Here is a 22,603-nt window from a genome sequence, read left to right as displayed (position 1 = left end):
CCCACATCTGTCTGGGTGAGCAGCCCTTCCCATTGAGTCCCCATGGCCTATGGGGTACTGTGGAGTGGTGGCTCTGGAGGCCAGGTAAGAAATCTGGAGCAGAGCTTTCAAATCTATGGCCACACAGAGCCCACTGGCATTTCGTAGTTTTTATTTATCTTTCCTTTATTTGTTCTCAGTTTCTTATTCTATAAACTCCCTTGATCCTCATCATTCAAAACCAGCATTCGGCTTCGTTTGGCAGGCATCACTCGCTTAGCAACTCGTTCACTCACTCAGCAACCCTTGAGCATCTGCCATGTGCCGGGCATCCTGCTGTGTGCCAGAGACCCGCGCCCACCTCACACACCTGACCCGGTGGGGAAGGGAAGTGAGAAGGGGCAGAGATGACGGGAGAAGGGAGTTGTGGGGTTCACAGTGAAAGGCTGGGGGTCAGGAGCAAAGTCCCAAAGCAGACGAGGCTGCGCATGCGTGCTAGTCCCAGACGGCGGGGTGAGCGAGGCCCGGTGGGATGGGGTGGAGCACGCTTGGGCACGGGTGAGAACTTGGAAGACAGAGGCTTGGGACGAGCAGGGTGGGAGGTGAGGCCCTGGAGGGAGGAGGTCTCCTTGTCAACCTGCTGTCTCAGTGCCCATTCATCAGACTCCGCTTCCTCCTTTGGGAATCAGCCCAAAGGTCCCTGCGTGTGTGGAATCCACCTGCACCCCTTCCAGCAGGGGCTTCTGACTCTGGGTTCCTTGTGCCCTGCCGCCCTGGAAGGTCTTTCTCAGGCTTAGTGTTTGCTTCCATCGCTACCCTTGGGAATGGTCTTCCTGCTGTCCTACCAGGCTTCCTGCTCAGGCCGAGTCTGAGCCCCACGTTTCTGTAGTTTGCACCATCCACATAGCCTTGGGGTTTCCTCTCCCAAGTCTTATTTCCCCACTTCTGTTTCTCTCATCTCTGGCCCCAGGTGAGGGACACAGGCCTGCTTGCTTTAAGAGTCTCAGTCTCCTGGGATCCCAGCGCTGGGGAGGCTGAGCCAGGAGGATTGGGTATTCAAGACCAGCTTGGACTACATAGAGAGTTCAGAGCCAGCCTGGACCACACAGAAGACCCCGCCTCAAAGGCAAAAGCAAACAGAGAAGTGTCGTTGTCACACAGGAGGGAAACTAACATGAGAAAATGACAAAGGCAGCATAGGGCAGAGGTCCAGCCGCAGACCGACTCAGGTGAAAAGTAGAGGCCCAATCTTAGTTTCATTAGTTTAGTTAGATCTTAGTTTCATTCTCTTGTGGCTGCCTTGTCCTTCACCCCTCCTCCAGGCCTGGCCCGCAATCTAAAGGAATACTGGGTGTCCCTCCCAAACCTCTGAGGTGACATTCAGCTCACCACCTCTCTGCAGGGGATTATGACCTGGACAGGTGACCCTGTGTCCTCAGATGAGTGCATTACCAAGCACCAAGTTGCCACCCAGTAAACGGGTACGTGTGCCTGGGTTGAGCAGACAGCGCTGCCTGGTGTGTGCTGTGTGCCCCGCAGGGAGCTCTTGGCAGAGGCGTGGCCTCTCTCCCCTGGTGCATCGCAGTGACAGCAGAGAGCACAGCACAGGACTAATGTGCCAGACCCCAACAGATGTGCACTTCAGCTCCCTTCCCCCACTGGTGATGATGTAATCTCTTTAAGAAGGCGCCATCCAGGGACCAGGGCCATGGCTCAGTGGTAGAGTGCTTGCCTAGCCTGTGTGAGGGTTGAGATTCGTCCCCAGCAACACACACACACACACACACACACACATGAAGGAAGAAAAGAGTGAATCCTTCAAAATGGGGATCGTTACTACCAGCTTCTACAAGTTTTAGCTGCCACTGAGCTCACACACTGAAAGGTGAGACCAGTGAGCTGAGCAGCTCAGATCTCAGGTCCTACGGTCCACACATGCTTGTTAAGATCATGGAGAAAAGATTGTAGAGGAAGCAATGAGAAAGGAAGAACCTTGAGACACAGCTGAAGGGTCATTGAATGTGACTGTCAGTGACCCCTGGGAAAGCTCCTCCCTGTCACTGCTGCTTTTGCCTTTTCATTCTCTTTTTTCTTTTCTCTCCCCTCAACCCAGCCCTGTACTGGGGATGAATGCAGGGCTTTTGCTTTGAGCTACATCCCCCATCCTTTTTAACATGTTTATTTTAAGACAGGTCTTGCTAATTCACTAAGTTGTTTAGGCTGGCTTGAACTTTCAGTCCTCCTGCTTCAGCCTCCCAGAATGCAGGGATTACAGGCTGTGCCACCACACTAGCCCCTGGCTGTTTTTGGTTGAGACTGGAACCCACTCGGGAGGGCACTGTTAAGTAGTAAATCACACAGATGACTTGTGAAAAGCACTGGGCACCAGTCCTGTACCTTGTAAACACTAAATGGATGTGCATATTGTATTAACATTCTTGGCTGGGCGTGGTGGCACACGCCTATAATCCCAGCACTCAGGTGGCAGAGGCAGGAGGATTGCCTCGAGTTCAAGGCCAGCCTGGGCTACATAGCAAATTCAAGGCCAGCCTGAACCACATAGCAAGACCTTGTCTCCAAAAAAAAAAAAGAAAAAAGAAAAAAAAAAATCTTATTTTAGTGTGGAGTGATGGGGGGTGGGGCAAAGAGCTATCTCTGGACAAAGCGCTCAGGTGAGAGTGGCTTTGCGTGTGGTCCCGCTTGTGTGAGACAGTATAATACGGCAGGACGCCTTCATATCCACTGGCTCCAGGTCTGCAGATTCAAAGCTGTAAGCAGAATATATTTGGAAGAAAAATATCAAATAGCAATACGATAATAAAAATAATACAAATTTTAAAATACAGCGTAACAACTAGTGACATGGCATTTACACTGTATTAGGTATGGTGAATGCCCTAGCGGGGATCCAAAGGAATCAAGACGGTGTGCGTAGGTTCTGTGCAAATATTGCGCTGCAAGGACTCAGGTGTCCACAGTGGGGAGGTCCTGGAGCCAGTGCTGCAGAGACGGAGGGGCACTGTGTGAAGGGTGAAAGTTCAGACTCTTGAGGGTGAGAACTGCAACCCGAGCCCTTGTTCCGGTCACGCCATAGCTGTGTGATCTCGGGCTTGACTTCCTTCTTCTCTAAAATGGAGATAAAATCCTCGCTCCTTGGTGCAGCCAAAGGAAAGCCACAGAACTTGGTAACTGTGTGTGATGTGCGCACAACCGCAAGTCAGCAAGCAGGTACCACGGCGAGGGGCAGGAAGCTGTTGGGAGTCCCAGGGCAGAGGATTTGCACAAAAGGATCCAACCAGGATCTTGGACTTCTCAGGGGTCCTGGCAGCCAGGAGAGAGGGACCACGTACTTAGAAACAGGGCTCAAAGCTGCGACCTGAGCTCCTCCTGCTTAGGGCTTCTCTGGCATCTTCACTGGGTGGAAGGGATGGACTGACTGAGTTACTCCCAGGCCTGACCATGCGCGGACATTCTGCCCAGGAGCGGACTCATTTGTTCCAGGGGGCTGCCTGAGCCACAGGGATGCCAGAAAGAGGTCCGTGGGTGGGGTTGGGGCCACAGGGGTCACCTGAGATGCCTGAGGGGGCACAGCTTTTCTCAGCTTTGTGACTACATCAGCCTTGGCTTCCCAGCTCAGAGCTCACTGGGTGCATGCATTCCCCTGGGGTGCCTCTGTGACCCCCCCTATGTAAGCCCTGAGCATGTGGGAGACCGCATCCAAATGGCCTGCGTTCTTTTAGGGCAGTGATGGCAAGTCTATGGTACAGGATCCAAGTCACTTCAGCCGCTGAGCATTGGAAAACAGTTGTTTATTCTAAACTCAAACCTCAGTATTCAGGGTTAATTGCGGTGTTGACGCTTTACAAAAACTAAGTGGATTTTGGGTTGCAGTTTGGGCAGTCAGTCTCTAAAAGCTTCACCATCACTGTTTGAGGAGATGAGAGGGACAAGCCTCCAACATTACTAGTCTTGGTTTTGTATTTGTTTGGTTTGGTTTTGGTTTTTTTTTGGTTTTTCTCTGGTACTGGGAACCGAACTCACGACCTTGCGCTTGTCAGGCAGGCGCTTTGCCGCTGAGCTAAATCCCCAGCCCTTGGTTTTGGTTTTGATTTGGTTTGTTTACTTATGTGGTACTAGGGATTAATTCAGGGTCTTTACAATGAGCTACTCAAACACCCCTAACCCTTTTTAATTTTGAGATAAGATCTTGCTAAATCTCTAAATTGCCCAGGTGGGACTCGAAGTTGCAATCCTCCTGCCTTAGCCTCCCAGAGTGCTGGGATTACAGGCATGTGCCACCTCACCTGGTTTAGAGAATACACTTTCAAGCTATGGCGGTATTAGGGCCTGTAGAGCGCTAGGATAGAGGTGGTGCCAGATGAAGTTTGTTGCTACACTAGTTCAAGATCTGTGGCTTGGTCATGTTTATCCAGTGCACATGAACTCTCTAAGTGTCTACCCATGACACTTCAGGTTGCAAGCAGGGCTACATCTCTGGGGTGGCAGGGCCATACTGGGGCAACGTGGGGGACTCCATGGGTGTGACACCTCTCCTCTCTGATGGTCTCCATGTGGGTTTCCTGGGGCTGGCGCGCCTGGCATCATCACCAGCAAGCATCCATTGAGTGTCTGGTGTGCAAACCCCTGCTGCAGCTTACACTCTTGCTTGGTCACAGCTGGGAGTCCAGAGGTGCAGAGTGGCCAGCAGTCTCAGAAAGCACCAAGGGCAGGAAGTTCTGGAGCATCCACATCATACAGCAAAGCTTGGACCCACACTGAGGAATTCTGCTTTGAGCCCCCTGCTCTCGTGAAATTTTCTGTACTTTGGTTATGGGCAGGAGCTGAGAGAGTCTTTGGGTACAAGCCCGTGAACATTCCAAAAGTAAGTTACCAGAGATGTTATCCACAGGGAAGTGAGGTTATAGTCTCACCCCATCCTCATTTCCTCTTTCCTTCCCCCTTCTCCAGCCCTCTCCCAGGCCTCAGTTTCCCTGTAGGCTCCTTATGGCTAGGAGGGGTAAATGGCAGGTTCCCAGGATCCTGATCCCTCTTGCAAGGAAGTCAGTATTTCCCTGCAGCTGTGAAGGAGGGAGCTGGTGTGGGATGACCTGAGAAGAGTCACGCCTGGGGAAACCAAAAGAGGGGGTTGCTGGGAGGTGCCAAGGCTTTCTCTCCAAGCCGCTGCCACCCAGGTAAGGAACTCCTGTCTGGAAGTGGCTGAGAAAGGCACTGATGGCCTGCCCGGGGAGGCCGTGGTGTCTTCTATGGCCATTCTTTGAGCCAAGGCAATACCTTCATTTGTTTGTACCAAGAGGCCATTCTCTCAGCACCCTCTGCCACATACACTCTGCCACTTGCCTTTGCCCGCTGTGTTCCTAAGCGGTGAGGACACGACTTTCGTGTAGCCCTGTGTCTGTCCTCGTGAGTGAAGCTGTGAGCAGATCACTGAGCAGGGCCTTCAGCAGGACTCAGGGTGGACTGGCTCTGGCGCACAGGCCCCTCTCCAAATCCCCAGCTCCACACAAAGGCACTTGACTTGGGCTTTATTGGTGGGAATGACATGCGTCCCATGCCCTGCCTCTGCTTCCGTAGGTGTGGAGTAAAATTGGGATTTGCACATGGCCAGAGCCTTCAGAGCCAGTGGGCTCCCTGGCACCACTGGCAGAACTTTCCCAGAACAACCCGCAGTCTTCCTCACACCCCTGAAGGGGACCTGCAGTTTTAGCGGTGATGCCGGTTGTTATAAGATTTGCAGTGCTGTCTCATGAGCTGACCAAGCCACCAAAGGACACAAGGCGCTGTGGCCCCTCTGGGGCTGCCAGCACTAGGAAAGCTGCTTTCCCCAAACAGTGGCAGCTCCTCTTGAGACTGCTTCTCAGGACAATCTAGATTCTTTCTCCTTGGGAAACCATAAAGCATTCTGCGTGGAATGAGGCAGGAGACTGGGTAAGGGGTTAAACCCCTCTCCCCACCCCAGCTGTGGGCCTAGCTGCCTGCCCTACCCTTCACAGCAGCCCTGAAAGGGAGCTGCTCCCCCCAGGAGACCTGCGGCCAGCTCCGCCCTGCCCTTCCCTGCACAGACAGACGACACTGGCAGCTGCGGAGCCTGAGATCAGGAGGTCACCAGTTGGCGGGAGGGTGTGGGGCCAAGGCCTCTGGCCTCTGCCAGGACAGCTTCGTGAAAAAAGCAAGGCAATGAGATCCTGGCCTCAGAGATGCAGTGTAGAACCAGAGAGGAAGGCAGTAGGGGCCCACACACCGGGAGATCTCGGAGGGTCACAGGTTTCCCTGCTCTTCCTGGTAATCCTGACCTTGACCCGGGAGAAACAAGAAGCAGGCCAGGGCTGCATCTTCTAGCGAACTCTGGATCCACACTCTGAGGTGGTCAGTGCCCTGGGGGTCTCCCAGCCTGGGAAGACTCACCAGGCCCTGGTGTGGGGAGGAGAGGGTACAGCAAGAGTGGCGCTGAGCCGCTTGAATCCATGTCACTGCCGACTCACTTTGGGGAAGGAACAGATGTGCCCGAGTTCATGGCAGTGCTATCATACGCAAGGGTGTGACCGTTGCAGCCGCCCCTGCCCTCCCTGGCTCTGTCCCTCCTAGGAGTGGCTGGGAAGGGCACCCTGCAAGCCAAGCAGCCCCGCTCCTTCCTACTCCCTGTGAGCCGTGCTCCCCACGGCCCACAGCTGCCTCCCTCACCACTGGCTGGGGCCACACTGGCACTCAGGGTGGCGATGTCTCCTCCTCAGGTGCTGGGTGACAGGAAGGAAAGAGATACCTGCCGGGGAGTGGCAAAAGCTAACTGGTGGCTGCTGAGTTGGTGTGGAGAGACCGAGGCCCTCATCCTCAGCAAGCTCGCATTGTCAAGGGACTTCCGGACAGACAGTTCTCTCCTCTCCTCTTTTGGCCCTGGCAGTGCTGAGATGTCCTCTGTCACCAGATGGGACATCAGAGGAAGTGGGATCCAAAGGCCCCTGCTAGGGAGAAGATGCTGTGTTTTACCCACTGAACCACAGTTTCTTGTAACTTGAATCAGAACACCACACTCGGCCACAGCTCCAGAGGAGAGCAACAAAGGAGTCCTTCTTGTGTGCCACAAGCCACTTGAAGCTTCTCGAGGTCAGGCTAGATTCTCTGCAGGACTCCGGGACCACCCCGGAGGCTCCCCTGACCCTTTGTCGTCCCCATAGGGGGAAAAGTATTTCTACTTAGGTCTCTCATCGGGAGGCCTAGGGACCTGCATTCTATGGACATCCTCTACCATAACCTAAACCTCTTTTGCTTTAAGTGACAAAAGGTCAAGACTTAGCACAGCAACGTGGGCAAAAATAACCCTCTGAGGTCCCGGGGATGCACCACTAGCTCTAGAAACAAAAAACAGTTGGCCTGGACACCCTCTTAGATAAGCAGGAAGGCAGCAGCTCTGCTGTGTGCCAAGGAGCCCTCTCAGTCCTGCTCCACAGAGATCCTAGGCCGAAGGACTCTGGGCTCCTTCTCCTTTTAAGGCAACGTCTGAGCTCTCAGGCTGCTCGAGCCGCAGCAAGCCCCAGCCGCACTCATTCCTGGCTATTTGGAGGAAACTGATGATTAATCAGCCCTCTCCCCACCCCCACCCGGCCTGTTTTTCATTAAGTTCTTTTTAAAGGGTTGGCGCACCTCCTGGAGAACAGACACTTGGCAGACCCCCCGCCAACCAGGACCCCAGGGGAGGAGAGGGCCCAACGGAGCACTCCAGGAGAAGGACAAAGGGCAGTCAGGACATGGGGCATCGGGCACAGAGAGGGTTAAGATGTGGGAAGCAAGTCTTGTTTGTGGAGGAGAGGAAGATTCTGAAGAAGGCTGGCCAGGGAAGGAGGCCGGCATGGGCAGCAGGGGCACAGGGCACCTCAGGATGCAAGGCAGGCAGGGAGCGCAGGCGCAGTCCTGGTGGGGAGGGTCAGGAACAGTTCCGCTGACTTGGAGGCCGCTAGTGAGACAACCAGGCCTGAGCCCCAGTTTGCCCTGAACCCGCTGGGTACAGCTGGTTGTCATCCCTCTGGGTCTCTACCCTCCCTCGAAGTGCTACGGGCACTGAGAAATCCTGGCCGGGCACTTTTGGGGAAGGGAGAGACGGGAGGGCAGGGGTCTGCCCTGGGGGCTGGGAGAGTTCACTCAGCACTCTCCTCCAGGCGCCACAGTGACAGGGTCCATGACAAAGCTGCTTTGGCTGTGGCAGGACGGGAGGAGAGGGGATTGCCTGGCAAAGCTGTGCAGGTCATCGTAAAAATGTCCTAAAGGAAGCCCTCTTCCTCATTTACGTTCTATTTATGTGCAGTAAAGTCACCACTGTCTGCTCCGCGGTGAATTGTGGGGCCATATCCGGTTGTCTGGAAGGCAGAGTGAGTGGAGGGCTCCCTGCACCTGCTCCGTCGCCACAGCCCCAGTGAGGTCCCCGGCACGGCTCTACACTCGGGGCAGGGGCCCTTCAAGGCGCTGCCACAGGGCCTGGCCCTTGGCTGCCCACTGTGATGCTAGCAGGAGTCCAGGCCTTGGTTGCTCCCCAGTGGACATGTTCAGGCTGCAGGTATATACCGTCCCCATGCGACCAAGCCTGCCCTCCGGTCCCTCAGGAGGGTGGGAGCAAGGAGGAGCCTTGTGGGCCAGAGTGCTGTGGAGTTCTGCTTTTCCTTCCTTCCATCCCCTCTTCCCACACCCACTGGGCACTACCCACCAGCCCACGGAGCCCTGAGCTACAGCCCTATCCCTTTTTATTACTTGACTTTTGAGACAGGTCTCCCTAAGTTACCCAGGCTGGCCTTGAACTTGCATCCTGCTCTCTCAGTCCCCTGAGTAACTGGCATTACAGGCATGTGTCAGCAGGTCCAGCTCCATGGGGCACTGTTGGTTTTTCTGTTTTGTTTTGTTTTTTTGAGACTGGGTCTCATCTTGTACCTCAGCCTCCTGAGAGCTGGGATTACAGGCTCCACTGGGACCTTTTGAAAGACAGAAATCCTTCCAATATTCAAATCATGGTCTCTGTCTGTTAAAACGCCTCTAGAGGAGGATTTAACAGCATCCCTTGGGATGCTGGATACGCTGGGTCCCCCTTCCCAGCGGGATGGCTAAACCTAGTATCATATCATGGACCAGCTGCTGCTTTTTGTGCTCCTGGGGTGGGGATAGAAGCAAATCTTTTTGAAATAACTTGGACTTAGCGGGGCATGATCGCACATACCTATAATCCCAGCACTTGAGAGGCTGAGGCGGGAGGATCACTGTGAGTTCAACCTGGTCTGAGGCCAACCTGGTCTACACTGAGTTCAAGGCCAGCCTGTAGACCTTGTCTCAAAAAACAAAAAACAAACAAAATAGCTGAGGCCTGACGTGACTCTGTAGAAGAAGACATAGAGGAGCCACATGTTGGTGCCAGGTGGCCTGTGCTGTGAAGAAGATTCGAGCGTCTGTTGTGCTCAGCGGTCTCCGTCCCACACCTCCCAGGGCTGTGTCACGGCGTCTTGCGTGATCCAAGTGCAGCCACGGAATCCTCTTCTCCAAATGTGAAGAGTACCCCTGAGATCACAGACCCAGCTGATCCCAGGGCTCCCCAAACAGGCAGAGGGATGTCCTTCGCAAAACTTTTACTAAAAATTAAAAACTAGGACTGGCAGTGTAGCTTAGTGACGAAGCAATTGCCCAGCACTCATGAGGCCCTGGGTTTGAGCTCCAGCACTGGAAAGCAAAGGAAAAAGGAAAGACAACACGGTAAACTTTTCAAGAGAGGCACATGTTTAATGCGTTCATTCTGCTACCTCTTTATAGTTAGCTCCTTCTTTCAACGAGAAGGGGATGGTGGATAGAATTTATAAATAGCCTTAACCAGTAAAAATGTCAGCATCACTATCTTGATCTCTTCAATGTTTATTTTCCTCTGCAATTGTTTCACTTACCAAACCCCAAGCCGGGGATGTAGCTCAGGTGCAAAAGCGCCTGCCTGGCAAGCGCAAGGTCCTGAGTTTGATTCCCGGTACCAAAAAATAAATAAATAAAATAACAAAATCAATTTTATGGGGCTGAGGATTTAGCTCAGCAGCACAGCACCTGCCCAGCAAGCACAAGGTCGTGAGTTCGATTCCCAGTACTGGAAACAACAACAACAACAAACAAACTCCAGTATCTAGGACCCCCTAACACCCCCGTGGCAGCAGGCCCAGGTTAGGGTGAAGGGTGAGGCACTCACCTTGAGCTCAAATGCCCCCTGGAGGTGCTCTGTGGGTATATTTTAACATATATATATTTTTTTCTTTAGTACTAGGGATTGGACCTAGAGCCTTCACACTGAGCTACACCTTCAATTCTTTTATTTTGAGACAGAATCTCACTAAGCTGTTAAATTTCCCAGGCTGGCCTTGAGTTTGTGATCTTCCTGCCTCAACCTCCATATGTGCTGGGGTTACAGGTATAAGCCACCATTAGTGTATATTTTTTTTAAATAAAAATTCATTTTAAAAAATCCACAATGACTGACAATTCAACACTAGGTGGCGGTGCACAACCTGGTTCCAGTATTCTGGGAGGCTGAATCAGGATAGCAAATTCAAGGTTATGCTGAGCAATTTAGTTACCTGGCTAGCAAGACCCTGTCTCAAAGGAAAAAAAGTCTGGGAATATAGCTCAGTGCAAAAGCCCTGTGCTCAATCCTCCACTTAACCTTACAGACAGGATCAACTTTAGCGAGTCTCCACCTGCCTCAGGTTTCAAATATTCATGCAAGCCCCGTGGAAAGCAGCCCTCTAAAGTCACCCGTCATGGGGAAGGACAGCTGTGGGTCTGAGAATGCTCTGGGAAGGGGACTGGGCTTTGTGCAAACCTCTGCATCCTCTATCTGCGTGGCCTTGCCATCCCACGGCCCTGAGGCCCCGTGTGAGTCTGATGTCAGCTGGTTCTCTGCACTGGGAACCCAATTCCCCTGCAGCTGTCCTCTCTCTCCAGCACCAGCTTCCTCCTGAGGCTCCAGGGCGGTTACGTAAGTGCTCCCCAGCTTGTCTCATAGTCGTCCCTCTCCTCCTGAAGCCAACTCTTCATGTTTATTTTTCTTCTCTGAATTCTTAGGAAAGCAAGCAAGTGGAGACCCAGGCAGATGCCAAAAACGGAGAGGAAAGGGGCAGAGATGCCAGCAAAAAAGCGCTGAGCCCCAGACAGGATTCAGACCCGGCCAAGGAGCCCAAGAGGGGAAATTTAAAGAAAAGCTTCTCCAAAGACAGAGAGGAAGCCGATGGCAGACGCGGGGAGAAGCCCAGGGAAGAGAAGGTCATCAGGGGCATCGACAAGGGCAGGGTCAGGGCCGCAGTGGACAAGAAGGAGGCAGGGAAGGATGGGAGAGGAGAGGAGAAGACAGCAGCCACCAGGAAGGAAGAGGAGAAGAAAGGGAGTGACAGGAACGCAAGCGGGAGTAGGGACAAGGATAAGAGCAGAGAGGAAGTGGTCAAGAAGGAGGACGCAGAGGTGAGAAGGGACAGCAGGAGCACAGCCACCACCAGGAGAGAGGAGGAGCGCATGAAAAGGGCGGGTGGAGACACCGACAGGAAAAAGGAGGCTGAGGGGACAAAAAGAGGAACTGGGGACAGAGACACAAAAAAGCAGGAGGAAAAAGTCAAGAAGGAGGAGTCCCGGAGTGAAAAGGAAGCCAAGGAAGAGAGTAAGACCAAGACAGTAGAAAAGCAAGCACCCGGGGCCGCCGGCCAGGCCACAGAGGCGCAGGCCAAGGCGGAGGAGGAGGCGGCTCCCAGCATTTTTGACGAACCTCTGGAGAGGGTGAAGAACAATGACCCGGAGATGACCGAGGTGAACGTCAACAACTCAGACTGTATCACTAATGAGATCCTGGTCCGGTTCACTGAGGCTCTGGAGTTCAACACGGTGGTCAAGGTGTTCGCCTTGGCCAACACCCGAGCTGATGATCACGTGGCCTTCGCTATTGCCATCATGCTCAAGGCCAACAAGACCATCACCAGCCTCAACCTGGACTCCAACCACATCACGGGCAAGGGCATCCTGGCCATCTTCCGGGCCCTCCTCCAGAACAACACGCTGACTGAGCTGCGCTTCCACAACCAGCGGCACATCTGTGGGGGCAAGACTGAGATGGAGATCGCCAAGCTGCTCAAAGAGAATACCACGCTGCTCAAGCTGGGCTACCATTTTGAGCTGGCTGGGCCCCGGATGACGGTCACCAACTTGCTCAGCCGCAACATGGACAAGCAGCGACAGAAGCGGCTGCAGGAGCAAAGGCAGGCCCAGGAAGCCAGCGGAGAGAAGAAGAAGGAGCTGCTGGAGGTGCCCAAGGTCGGAGCTCTGGCCAAGGGCTCCTCCAAACCTTCACCCCAGCCATCTCCAAAGCCTGCTCCAAAGAACTCGCCCAAGAAAGGGGGTGCTCCTGCTGCCCCACCCCCTCCTCCCCCTCCACTGGCTCCTCCCCTTATCATGGAGAACCTGAAGAATTCACTCTCCCCCGCCACCCAGAGGAAGATGGGGGACAAAGTCCTCCCTGCCCAGGAGAAGAACTCACGTGACCAGCTTCTGGCAGCCATCCGCTCCAGCAACCTCAAGCAGCTGAAGAAGGCAAGTGGTGTGGGCACAGCCACAAGGCCAGGGGCCAGGGCTTAGAGGAGAGGCAGCTGCGAGGACACACACACACACACACACACACACACACGCACGCACGCACGCACGCATGCACACACATGCAGAGGTGCTCACGTCAGGTGCATTCCCAGGGCCCTTCAGGTCATCTCAGCCAGGCCCTGTCTCCAGACAGGTCACAGCTGGCCTTAGAGGCCAGACTCCATGCTTCCTTCATGGAATTTCCTTCTGTGTCTCACTCTGCACTTCGCCCTCTGCTGCTGCAGTCAGGGCCGCAGTCCGGGCTGCTTCTCCCGCAGATGGAGAGACAGATTCTCCATATAGTGCAGCAGTGGGCCCTTCCTGTAAGTCCTCTTTGCCAAAGATGATTGTGGCTTTACTTAACCACCTCTCGAGACCAGCCTGGTCCTACAGGTCAGTCTATCCCAAAGGCGCCTCCCTCACCCTGGACAGCCTTTGACTGACCAGTGCCATGGATGCCTAGGCCATCCCCAGATACCCTACTTGTCCAGCCCTGGCTCCCTGGAAGTCCCCCCTGCTGACAGAATCCATATTTATTTATTTATTTATTATCCCATCTGACTGGACACCCTATCCCTTCAACATCAGCTGTGACTAGGCATCATGAGATAAAGGACAGCCTCCATTATAATTCCAGTGGCCTGGCTGGGTGTGGTGGAGCACACCTGTAACTTCAGCACTTAGGAGGCTGAGGCAGGAGAATCTTTTCAAGTTCAAGACCGGCCTGGGCTACAAAGTGAGCTCAAGTCCAGACTGAACTGCATAGTGAGACCCTGTCTCCAAAAAAAAAAGAAATTATATAATTCCAGTGGCCTTCAGTGACAGCTACCTTTTACAGAAGGTGTCAACACCTCAAGCATTCATCCCGTGGACATACGCTGAGGTGTCTGGAGTATTGTCCTTCCAGAAGGGAGGGAAGTAAGAGGAATTCCAGAGGCCTCTGGGCAACCCCTCCTGCTCTTACCATCTCTGCTTTGCCCTACAGGTGGAGGTGCCCAAGCTGCTTCAGTAGGACCAGGCTGCCAGGCTCTGGTACCAAGGCCGTGACTGCCCAGACTCGCACCCCAGGGCTGCACTGACCCCGCCCACCCGGCCCTGGCTGACCCCCCATGGCCGCGCTATTCAGCTGTGGGAGCGCGCGAGGCCTGGGGCACGCTCGAGGCAGGACGCCTCACCTCTTCTCGCTTCCCTTTTCTTGTCTCTGAGGCTCTCTAAGCATTGCTTTGACGCCTGGAGCTGAGGTTTCTGGACAAGAAGAGTCCTCCTAGCACATCACAGAGAAGATGGCACTGCATGCAGCCCATGGGGCTGGCACACTGCAAAAGGCCTGCGATCCAGGAAAGATGTCTTCCAGGGACCATGTATCCAACCCAGCCCCACTGCCCTCTGGGGCCAGGATCCAGGTCTCTGAGGAGCCCTTGGGGCAGAGCTGCTGGGCTGGTGGCACTCTGTGGGCAATGGCAGAGGGAACGAGGGCATGGGGGCCCACCAGAGGCAGATGGCCTGGACAGACAGCGCATGCTGGGGAGTGGGCTCCAGACAGGAGGAGATGGACAGACAGCAGCTGGACCTGAAGGTTTGATGCCAAAGCAGACATTTTCCTCACACCCACCTGCGGTTGTATAAATAGCTGTGTATCTGTTTTTCCATAAGATTTTGATAATATATACAACCTTTAGCCGCAAGTAACTGTGCCTGTCCTCTGTCATGGACTGAGGGTACTGATGCTCACCCTGGGCTCCCTGGAAGGCTCTAGAAGCTCTTATTCCCTGCCTCACCATTTGAGTTGACCATGACATCAGTCCACCTCTGCAGAAAGGCAGTGTGGGGAAAGCTTGGGCCCTGAGCAGAGGAACCCCTGACCTGGCTGGCTGTGTCTGCTCTTGAACGAGGCTTGCTGCCTGGAGCCAGTGTCCAGCACTGTTTGCAGGGGGACAGGGCAGAGTGCAGCACAGAGCTGGGATGGCTATATTAGGCCTGTTCAGGGGAGGCTCATTCCATGACTTTTCCTAACTGTGGGCTCAGGGCCAGCTCCCCACAGCAGTTACAGGCCAGGGAAGGCAGCTGGCAAAGAAGTGGGGTGACCGTGTGGAGAGCAGCACCCAGCCCATGTGCCCTTAGACCTGGAGGTGCTGCCCTCCTCCCCTAACAATGCCCTAATGTCTGTCACTGGCATACATCAAAGACATCAGTCAAGCCAGTCGTGGTGGCACACACCTGTAATCCTAACACTCTGGAAGGCTGAAGCAGGAGGATCACAAGTTTGATCCCAGTCTGGGCAACTTAGTGATTCAGAGAGACTCCTCATATCTCAAAGTGAAAAATAAAAAAGGACTGGGGATGTATTTTCACAGTAGAGTGCCCCTGGGATCAGTCCCCAGTACCAAGAGGACCAAAATGGAGAGAGAGAGGGAGGGGGAGGAAGAGAGGGAGGGAGGGAAGGAGGGAGAGAGAAAACAAAAACTCCAGAACTTCCAGGCTCGGAGTATAGCTCAGTGATAGAACACACACTTTGGTCGTGGGAGGTCCTGACTTTGATCGCCAGCACTGCCAACACAACAAAAACATCTTTTTCATTTTTACTGGCTTGAATGTGCTGGCACCTGCTGGCACTGTGAATCTGCCCACCGTGGGTCTGGGTCACTTTTAGATTTTTTTTTTTTTTTTTTGCCTCAGTAGCAAAGGGCACAAGAGTTTTAAGGGCTCTGGGGCTGCAGGGTGCTGCAAGCAAGCGGGAGAGCTGTGCTGGGCGTGGCCAAAGTCAGAGGGAGGCTAGTGCTGGCGGGAAAGGCTCAGACCCCAGGGTCCACCTTGTCCCCATTCCCCTCCGCCCGCTTTCCTGTCGCCTTGAGCAATGGCTGAGCCCAGGAGAAGGCTGACAGACTCTTGTCAGCTCCCATCCCTGGAGAGTGTGAGCTGGACCCAAGCCCAGCTAGTGCGTCCACTCACCCTGTCTGGGGGTCTGGGGCGAGCCACATGCCCTCGGGTGCTTCCCATTCTGAGAAGGGGATACAATAATCGCTCCATTTGGGAGATAAAGTTCGGACCAGAGAGGTTAACTAACCGTCCACGATCGCACAGCTAATAAAAAGCAGAGCTCAAGTCTTCAGCTCCTAAGGCTGTTTGTAAGATTCTCCATCCAGCACCAAAATGAAAGAGTGATGAAAAGAAAAACAGCCTAACAGAACCAAATAATGTATCTCCAGATATTAAGGGTCCAGCAGAATCTGTTACCTTAGGATTCTTTCTACTACATTTAAAACACCATTTAGGACAAACCCACGGCCGCTGGGTGCCTCTCCGCGCCTGGGGGAGTCCGTCCGCGCCTGGAGCGACCCAATCCTTCCCCCGGCGCGCGGAGCCCGGCGCGGGAGCACAGCGCCACCTGGGGGCAGACGGCGTCCCAGAGCCTCCCCGGCTGGACCCGGACGCGGAAAGCGGCGGGGCGCCGGGAGGAGACGGCCGAGCCGCCCCGTGCCCGCTCCGCCCACCGGGTTATGTGGGGGCGCTGCTCGCGGCTTCGCGAGCCAGTGGAGAGCGCTAGAGAAGTGGGGACCCGCGGAGCTGCGCAGAAGGGGCGCGTTTCTGCCCCGCGCGCGGGCACCGCCACCCGCCTGCCCCCCACGGACAGTCACCTGTCTGTCCCCTTCTTGTCCTAAAACCCGGGAGCGTCCTGTTTTACAGGGGAAAATATGTGGTTTGACGAACGCAAATGACTTGTCCAAACTGATGAATCCAGTCGCAAACCCAGGTCTGCGGACAACCGGTCCCATCCCGTGGCCCACGGACGCGGGAGAAGCGACGCCGGACTCGGTGGCTGTGCCCCCAGTCCCCGGACACCCCGCGCCGCCGTCACCGTCGCTGACTAGGGGGTGCATTGCGCGGGTCCCTCCCGGCTCCTTTCCCCGTTCCCGCCTTCTCTCCTCACCTTCCCCTCCACCCCGCCCTCCCCGTGACCCGTAGGCCAGAGGGCCTGGCGCTGGTCGTGGGCAGACACCGGACACTGTTGAGGTGCTCGCCCGACTTGGAGTCACCGGGGCTCAGCGAGCCAGGGGACAATGGAGGGGCTGCAGGTGTAGGCGCCTTGTCCGAACCTCCCCACACACGTGGCTCTTTTTAAGAAACAAGATTACTGGTGGCGCACGCCTGTAATCCCAGCACTCAGGAGGCTGAAGCAGGAGAATTGCTGTGAGTTCGAGGTCAGCCTGGGCTACATGGCGAGTTCAAAGCCAGCCTGAGCTACATCGTGAAATCCTGTCTCAAACAAAGAAAATAGGATTTGGACAAAGGTCAGGCATGAGCATGCTTCTGCAAGATCAAGATCGCCGGTCACCTCACATGCAAACATCCCTACCCCCACTCTGCCCTCGACCTCCGAGGTCAGCCTGAAAGTCAGAGCCTGAGAGGCCTCCATCCTCTCCCACCCACTCTCTAGCCCCTCCCCTGCACCCCATCAGGCTCTTCCTTCCTTCCTGCTGGAAGTCTGCTTTCCAAGGGCTCCCCGCTGTTCCCTTGCTGGTCCTCTTTCACCCTCTCTCCTCATCTCTTTTTGGTACCAGGAATGGAACTGTTCTCTCCTTTCTTTCTAACCTTTCCAGAGTCCCCCATTACATTGCCATGTGTCCTGGCCCTAGTTGTCCCTGCCCTGAGCCCCGACTGTCCTCCTTGGAGCTAGCTCTGCCTCCCTCACCATCCTGAGTAGGCCCATGGGTTTTGTTTTTGTTATTTTTGGTGGTGCAGAGGATGGAACCCAAGGCCATAAGTCCTGGCTTCTGTATGAAACTGCTCTTCTCCATCCAGGTCTCCTGCCTGCTCCCACTGCAACTTCCCTTCCAACCTAGCAGCACCAACCTGTTTACGCCACTGGGCTCCCTGAGGCCTTGAGCGCCAAGGCCTCTCCACCCCAGCCCTCCAGGCTTTTGGGGCTGCCTCGTTGTTTTTCAGGGGTGAAGAACTAGGGGATGGGAAGGGGCAGCTACAGCTCCAGGCTCCACCCAGCCCTGCCAGGCTCTCCTATCCCTTGATAATGAGCCCCAGAACCGGTGACAGAGGTCACGGTGCTTTAGGAGAGACGGCACACTTGCCTAATTTAAAGAGCCCCGGCACGTGCCAGGATGCCCCTTTCTGCTCAGAATATGCAAAAGCCCCACTGCTAGGACCTGCCGCCCTCCGCACCCAGAAATATCTTCAGTGATTTGCAGAGTCAACTAGAAACCAGGGCAGCTCTGGCTGTGGTAAACCTGCCTCCTACCCTAGACTACAAAGCAACTCGTCATTGCCTACAGCTTCTTGATTCGAGGATAGTTAATTCTGACCACCAGGCCCTTCCATATACACATCGTTTCTCAGGGAAGCACAGAAACCTCACCCTGCTTGTCTTGTCTCTGCCAGCTTCAGAGGAGCCAGGAGGCTGGGCTCCAGAGCTCCACGACCCGGTGACCCTCCCCACTGAAATGTGAGGGCAGAACCACTCAGTGGCCCCAGGTCCCAGCGTTGCCCTTGCACTCAAAGAGAAAGCAGATTCGCAACTGTGGTCCCAGCCCCTGCCCCAGCGTCAGTTGCCCCTTCCCATCTGGGTCAGGTCCAGGGGCAAATTAGGAGGCAGAAGTGGTGAATCTGGGGGCAGACCTTCACCAATGAGTCTCTGGCCCTGGCCCCAAAGCACAGGCCTGGAGCTCTTGCTTTCTGAGTGGTGTAACCCCAGAGAATGTGGGTGGCAGTTCCCCATGAGCTGAGGACATGGTCAGCACAGTGGTCCTTTCCAGAGCCCAGCTGGGCTGCAGGAACCTGGGGCCCAAGGAAGAAGCCTGAGGGACAGGGCAGGAGCTCAAGGGGACCCAAAGGCAGGGAGAAGGGGCAGGCCAAGGGGCAGGTGGAGAAAGGGGGTACACTGGGCAGGGAGGGCTTCGCCAAGCTGAGCTGGTACTTCTTCCACTTAAATTACAAACTATAATACTGGGCTGGAGGTGTAGCTCAGTAGTAGAGCACTTGCCTAGCATCTACAAGGCCTTGGGTTTTGATTCCAGCACTGCAGAAAAAAATTGAAACTACAAAACTCCCTTCTCTGATCTGTCCTCAGGCAAGTCTGGAAAGCACAGGGACTTGACCTCAATGGACCTGGGGAGGACAGATGGCGGGAGAGCTCCAGATGCCTACCCACTCCCGGATGGTCTCTTCCCCTCAGCCTGCATGGGGCGGAAGGGGAGATAAGGTTATTTTCTCCACGGTCTGGCTCGGCGGGGGACCCTAGTATGGCCTGGAGGACCTGATATCAAGGTTCCTGACAACCACACAGTTGACAGAAGTACCTGACACCCGTTTCTTGGCTGACCCTGTCACTCTACTTGACTCCTGGTCCTAGGACCTGTGACGGGGAGGACAGAACTTCCAGTTTCATCACACATTGTCTCACCCTCATGACAGCTGTGAGGTATTATCCCTGTCCTGAAGGGGAGGACACTACAGAGTGGAGACCTTCAGAGACAATCAAAGTCCAAGAATGATGGGGACAGGTTTGAATCTAAGTGGACCTGAATGCGGGAGGTGCCTCAGATGTCCAAGAGGCCTGACGCTGAGCAGGGGGCTCTGTAATGTCAGTGAGCACCCTTTTCCAAGTGCCACAAAACCCACCTCGTTAGCCTTGAGAACCAGCCCAAGGTCTCCTCCACCTGGGACGGGACCAAGGGTGCTGGTGTGCTCGACACTGCGCTGGCCCTTCCTGCCACGGGGCTACAGAGCAGGCAGCAGTCTGGGCTCAGCAGAAGGCAGTGCTACTGGAAGGTGTGGATGGGCCCAATCATGCTGCCGACATAAGTCACATCTGTACAGCTTTAATCCAGCAGGCCAGGGCCCTGACCAGTGGGCGGCCAGAGAGGAGGGCTATTGCCAGTTGTTGATGGAGCGTCCCACTACCCCAGCACAAAGTGGGCAAACAGGAGGGGCCCTGGCCTTTCCAGTTGGGATCCTGGGAGTAGAGGGACCCAAGATGTCATCTCCCTCTTTTGCCCCCAGTGAAAATAGCACATCAGTCCCCAGCCCTCCCCACCACCCTTCGTCCACAGCCTAGTTCCAGCTCAGTTCCTGTTCCACTTCTCTGGGGTGCTGTGCCCAGTAGGGCCTAGGCCTTGGCTTGGTCTAGAGCTTGGTGACTAGAAGAACCCTGCCCACCCCCAGGGCAGGATGCGGGTACAGGATGGGGAATCTTCCAAAGTTGGCATCACTGAAAGGGCAGCAGAGATGTGGCTGGATCTTCAGGCCCCTGGATAAGAGGGCTGTGGCGGTACATAGGGTGGAGGAGCTGAAAACCAAAGAGATGGGATGAGGGTCAGTGGAAACACAGAAGGACCGGAAGTAAATCCCTGTATCCAGGGTATGCGGGATCCACGGGGAAAGAGCTGGCCTAGAGGTTTCCAGCTAGGGGCGGAAGACAACTGGGAGAGGAAGGGGAGGAACTGGAGCAAGGTGTAGGGGACAAGCAGGAACAGGGGCTCCAGACTGGTTACTTACCTGCAGGGTTGTAGATTGGGGGCCTAGCTGGGTAGAGTGGATACTGGGGAGCAGGACCACTAGCTGGGTACATGAAGCCAGGCTGTGGGGGTGCAGGGCCAGCTTTGGGGTCCGCGGGGTATGGGTATACTGGCTGTACTGGGATGCCTGTCATTGGAATCTCCTGACCTAGGTAAGGGACAAGAGTTAGCATTCAGAGCCCCATCCTCTAGAGGAAGCCAAGGTGGCTCCCTGCAGCCTTTGCCTCCCAAGCCCTGTATGGCAGAGTTGGGCGGGGGGCTGTGCATGCAGTTCTGGCTGGTCAAGCTGTGTTTAGCAAGTTGCTTCCCTCAGCAGGTTTGAAAGACCTCACGAAGTAGAGGGCACGGCTTGGGGATGCCCCACTTGGGCAAGGAGCGGGCAGCTCCCGGGGCTGCTAGCTTGTAATCCAGCGCAGCTGCCACCAAGGGACCTCCTCCAGCTCTTCCCTCCCACACTGATCTCCCATCTGGTATCACCATGCCCATGCCTTTCAGGTTTGGGCACATGTGCAGTGATTGCAACACTCAGACACACACAGTCCACCGCACACTGGAGCACACTCAATGCGTACAACCGCTACAGCCCTCACATTGTAGACCTACTGAGTCACGCACATGCACGCGCCCACTGTCCACCTGCCGTTGTTGACAGACTGCACGCCCATGCACAACTGAGTATTCGTGTGCACACACATACCCGGACACATGGACCCATGTTTCCACATACCCCTGGGCACATTCTAATTTTCATGCTGGCAGGTGCATGCATACAGAAATACACACTACTAGAGAATTCACCAACCCTTGACGTCTCTGGTGTCTCCCACAAAGCGTGGCCCAGCCCAGCCCATCCAATTGTGCGTACCTTCAAATGGGCTCTGGAGCTGCTGGCGCCGCCGGTACAGGTAGCAACAGAAGCAGAGGAAGCAGCAGATGGTGGTGGCAACCACAGCAACAAAGAGGATCACAGCAGAGGCGATGCTTGCTATGGTCTTGGGACTTTAGACAAAGAACAGGTCCTCTCACCTTCCAGCACTCATAGGAGGGAGTCCTCATTATGCTAGCTGCAACTTCTGTCTAGTTGGGGGCTACAGTGTGCAAGGATTTAGGATTCCTTGTGGGGCTCTGCCTGGTCCCTATGGAGATGATCCTGGGACCTCACTTCCCAGAAGGCTATGCTGCCTGGCTGGCTAGTGGGAGGCATGCTGGGATTTGTAGTGTTCCCCCCACCTTCACCTCTGCTTTCACACCTACAACTGAAGTGATCAGGCTTAACAACATTTAGCCCAAAAAGGAGCCTTAGAAATAATCCAGGGCCACTTTTTCTAAACCTCAATCATGACTGTCTCCTTATATCTGTTTTATGCAGTGACAAGAGGAAGTTTGAAAACCACTAATTTCGGAGCTGGGGATGTAACAGTGGTAGAACATTTGCCTGAGATGCCTGAGGCCCTGGGTTCCATTTCTAGTACCAGGGAAAAAATTAATGTTGGCAACTCCTTCATTTCACAAAGAGGAACAATGACCCACACAGGGAAGTGTCGTCCCCAGACTCACACAGAGGATAGGAAGTGGACCTGGGGGAGTCAAATCCAGGTTCCTGCCTTCTTGCCAGAGCTGCTTTCACAAAGCCACACTGTGGTCTGGACGTTAAGCGTTCCACATTCCCTCCGCTCCCTCCGCAGGACCTAGCAGGACCAGGAGGGGGGCTCTGGAAAGATCCTGAAAACACTCAGCCCAGCCCAAGCCTGAGGTGGTAACTGACATGCTTTCCCTGGAGTTCCCACGCTAGCACTAACCAACTAGCTCTGTCACCAAGCTGGAGCCCTGGTGACTGCAATCACTGAGGATGTGGAGGTGGACGAAGGCGAGGAGACAGGAGGCTTCTTGAGAGGATGTAGGGGTTTGAGGGAGGAGGCAGGAGCCCACCTGAAAGCCAGGCAGTGCTTCTGCTGCCTCTCGGTGATGAGCAAGGTCAGGTCCCTGCAGCAGTAGCGCTGGTAGCAGGTCCCGCAGCAGAAGGTGAAGAACTCGCAGTTAAACCCCGGATTCCAGGAGCCATTCCGGTCCAGGTACCACAGGCAGTCCTCACCAGCCAGAGCTGCGGGCAGGGTGGGGGTGCCCAGTGGCCAGCAGGCCAGTTCAACTCCGGCTGCCCTTAGCCTGACACCCTCTTCCCCCGTCGTGGTGCCAGTCCGCTGGCTCCCAGTACATAAGGGTGACTCGTGTCTTCACCCTAGGGGTCTCAGCCTTCGAGCCCAGAAGCCTCTACCCCGAAGCTGCCCCCCACCCAGGGTCAGCTTCCCGCCGTTCAGCCTCCCGGCGCTCTCCCTTCCCGTTCCCTGCCCACCCCGCAGCACCCTGGGCGCGCGCACAGCCCAAGGGGCCCCGGGAACCCCGCCGAGGTCCTCGGGTCGACCCCTCCTCTTCCCCGCCCCATCCCACCCCACCCCCCTCGC

At 55.1% G+C, this 22,603-nt stretch overlaps 2 protein-coding genes across 2 annotated transcripts in view; one reads left to right on the top strand and one right to left on the bottom strand.

Annotated features, from left to right (window-relative positions):
* The window catches only part of Lmod1 (leiomodin 1 (smooth muscle)), a 45,811-nt gene extending 31,508 nt beyond the window's left edge, over positions 1-14,303 (top strand). The window contains exons 2-3 of the mRNA XM_005375196.2: positions 11,068-12,576; positions 13,604-14,303. Of these exons, the coding sequence (XP_005375253.1) occupies positions 11,068-12,576; positions 13,604-13,630 (1,536 nt within the window). The 3' untranslated portion in view covers positions 13,631-14,303. The remainder of the gene's footprint in view (positions 1-11,067; positions 12,577-13,603) is intronic.
* Positions 14,304-19,428: 5,125 nt separating this feature from the next.
* On the bottom strand, positions 19,429-22,245 carry Shisa4 (shisa family member 4; the record flags this gene model as incomplete). Its single annotated transcript, XM_013522274.1, is given in 4 exon segments — positions 19,429-19,915; positions 20,125-20,292; positions 21,010-21,143; positions 22,074-22,245. Coding segments are annotated over 4 exon segments (521 nt in total), but the record flags the coding sequence as incomplete, so codon positions are not given.
* Between the last annotated feature and the right edge of the window lie 358 nt (positions 22,246-22,603).

This window comes from Chinchilla lanigera, unplaced genomic scaffold, assembly GCF_000276665.1.
Source record: "Chinchilla lanigera isolate Chin_1 unplaced genomic scaffold, ChiLan1.0 scaffold00005, whole genome shotgun sequence".
NCBI lineage: Eukaryota > Metazoa > Chordata > Mammalia > Rodentia > Chinchillidae > Chinchilla > Chinchilla lanigera.
Note: the sequence above shows the minus strand (reverse complement) of the source record. Positions and strands in the feature narration are given on the sequence as shown.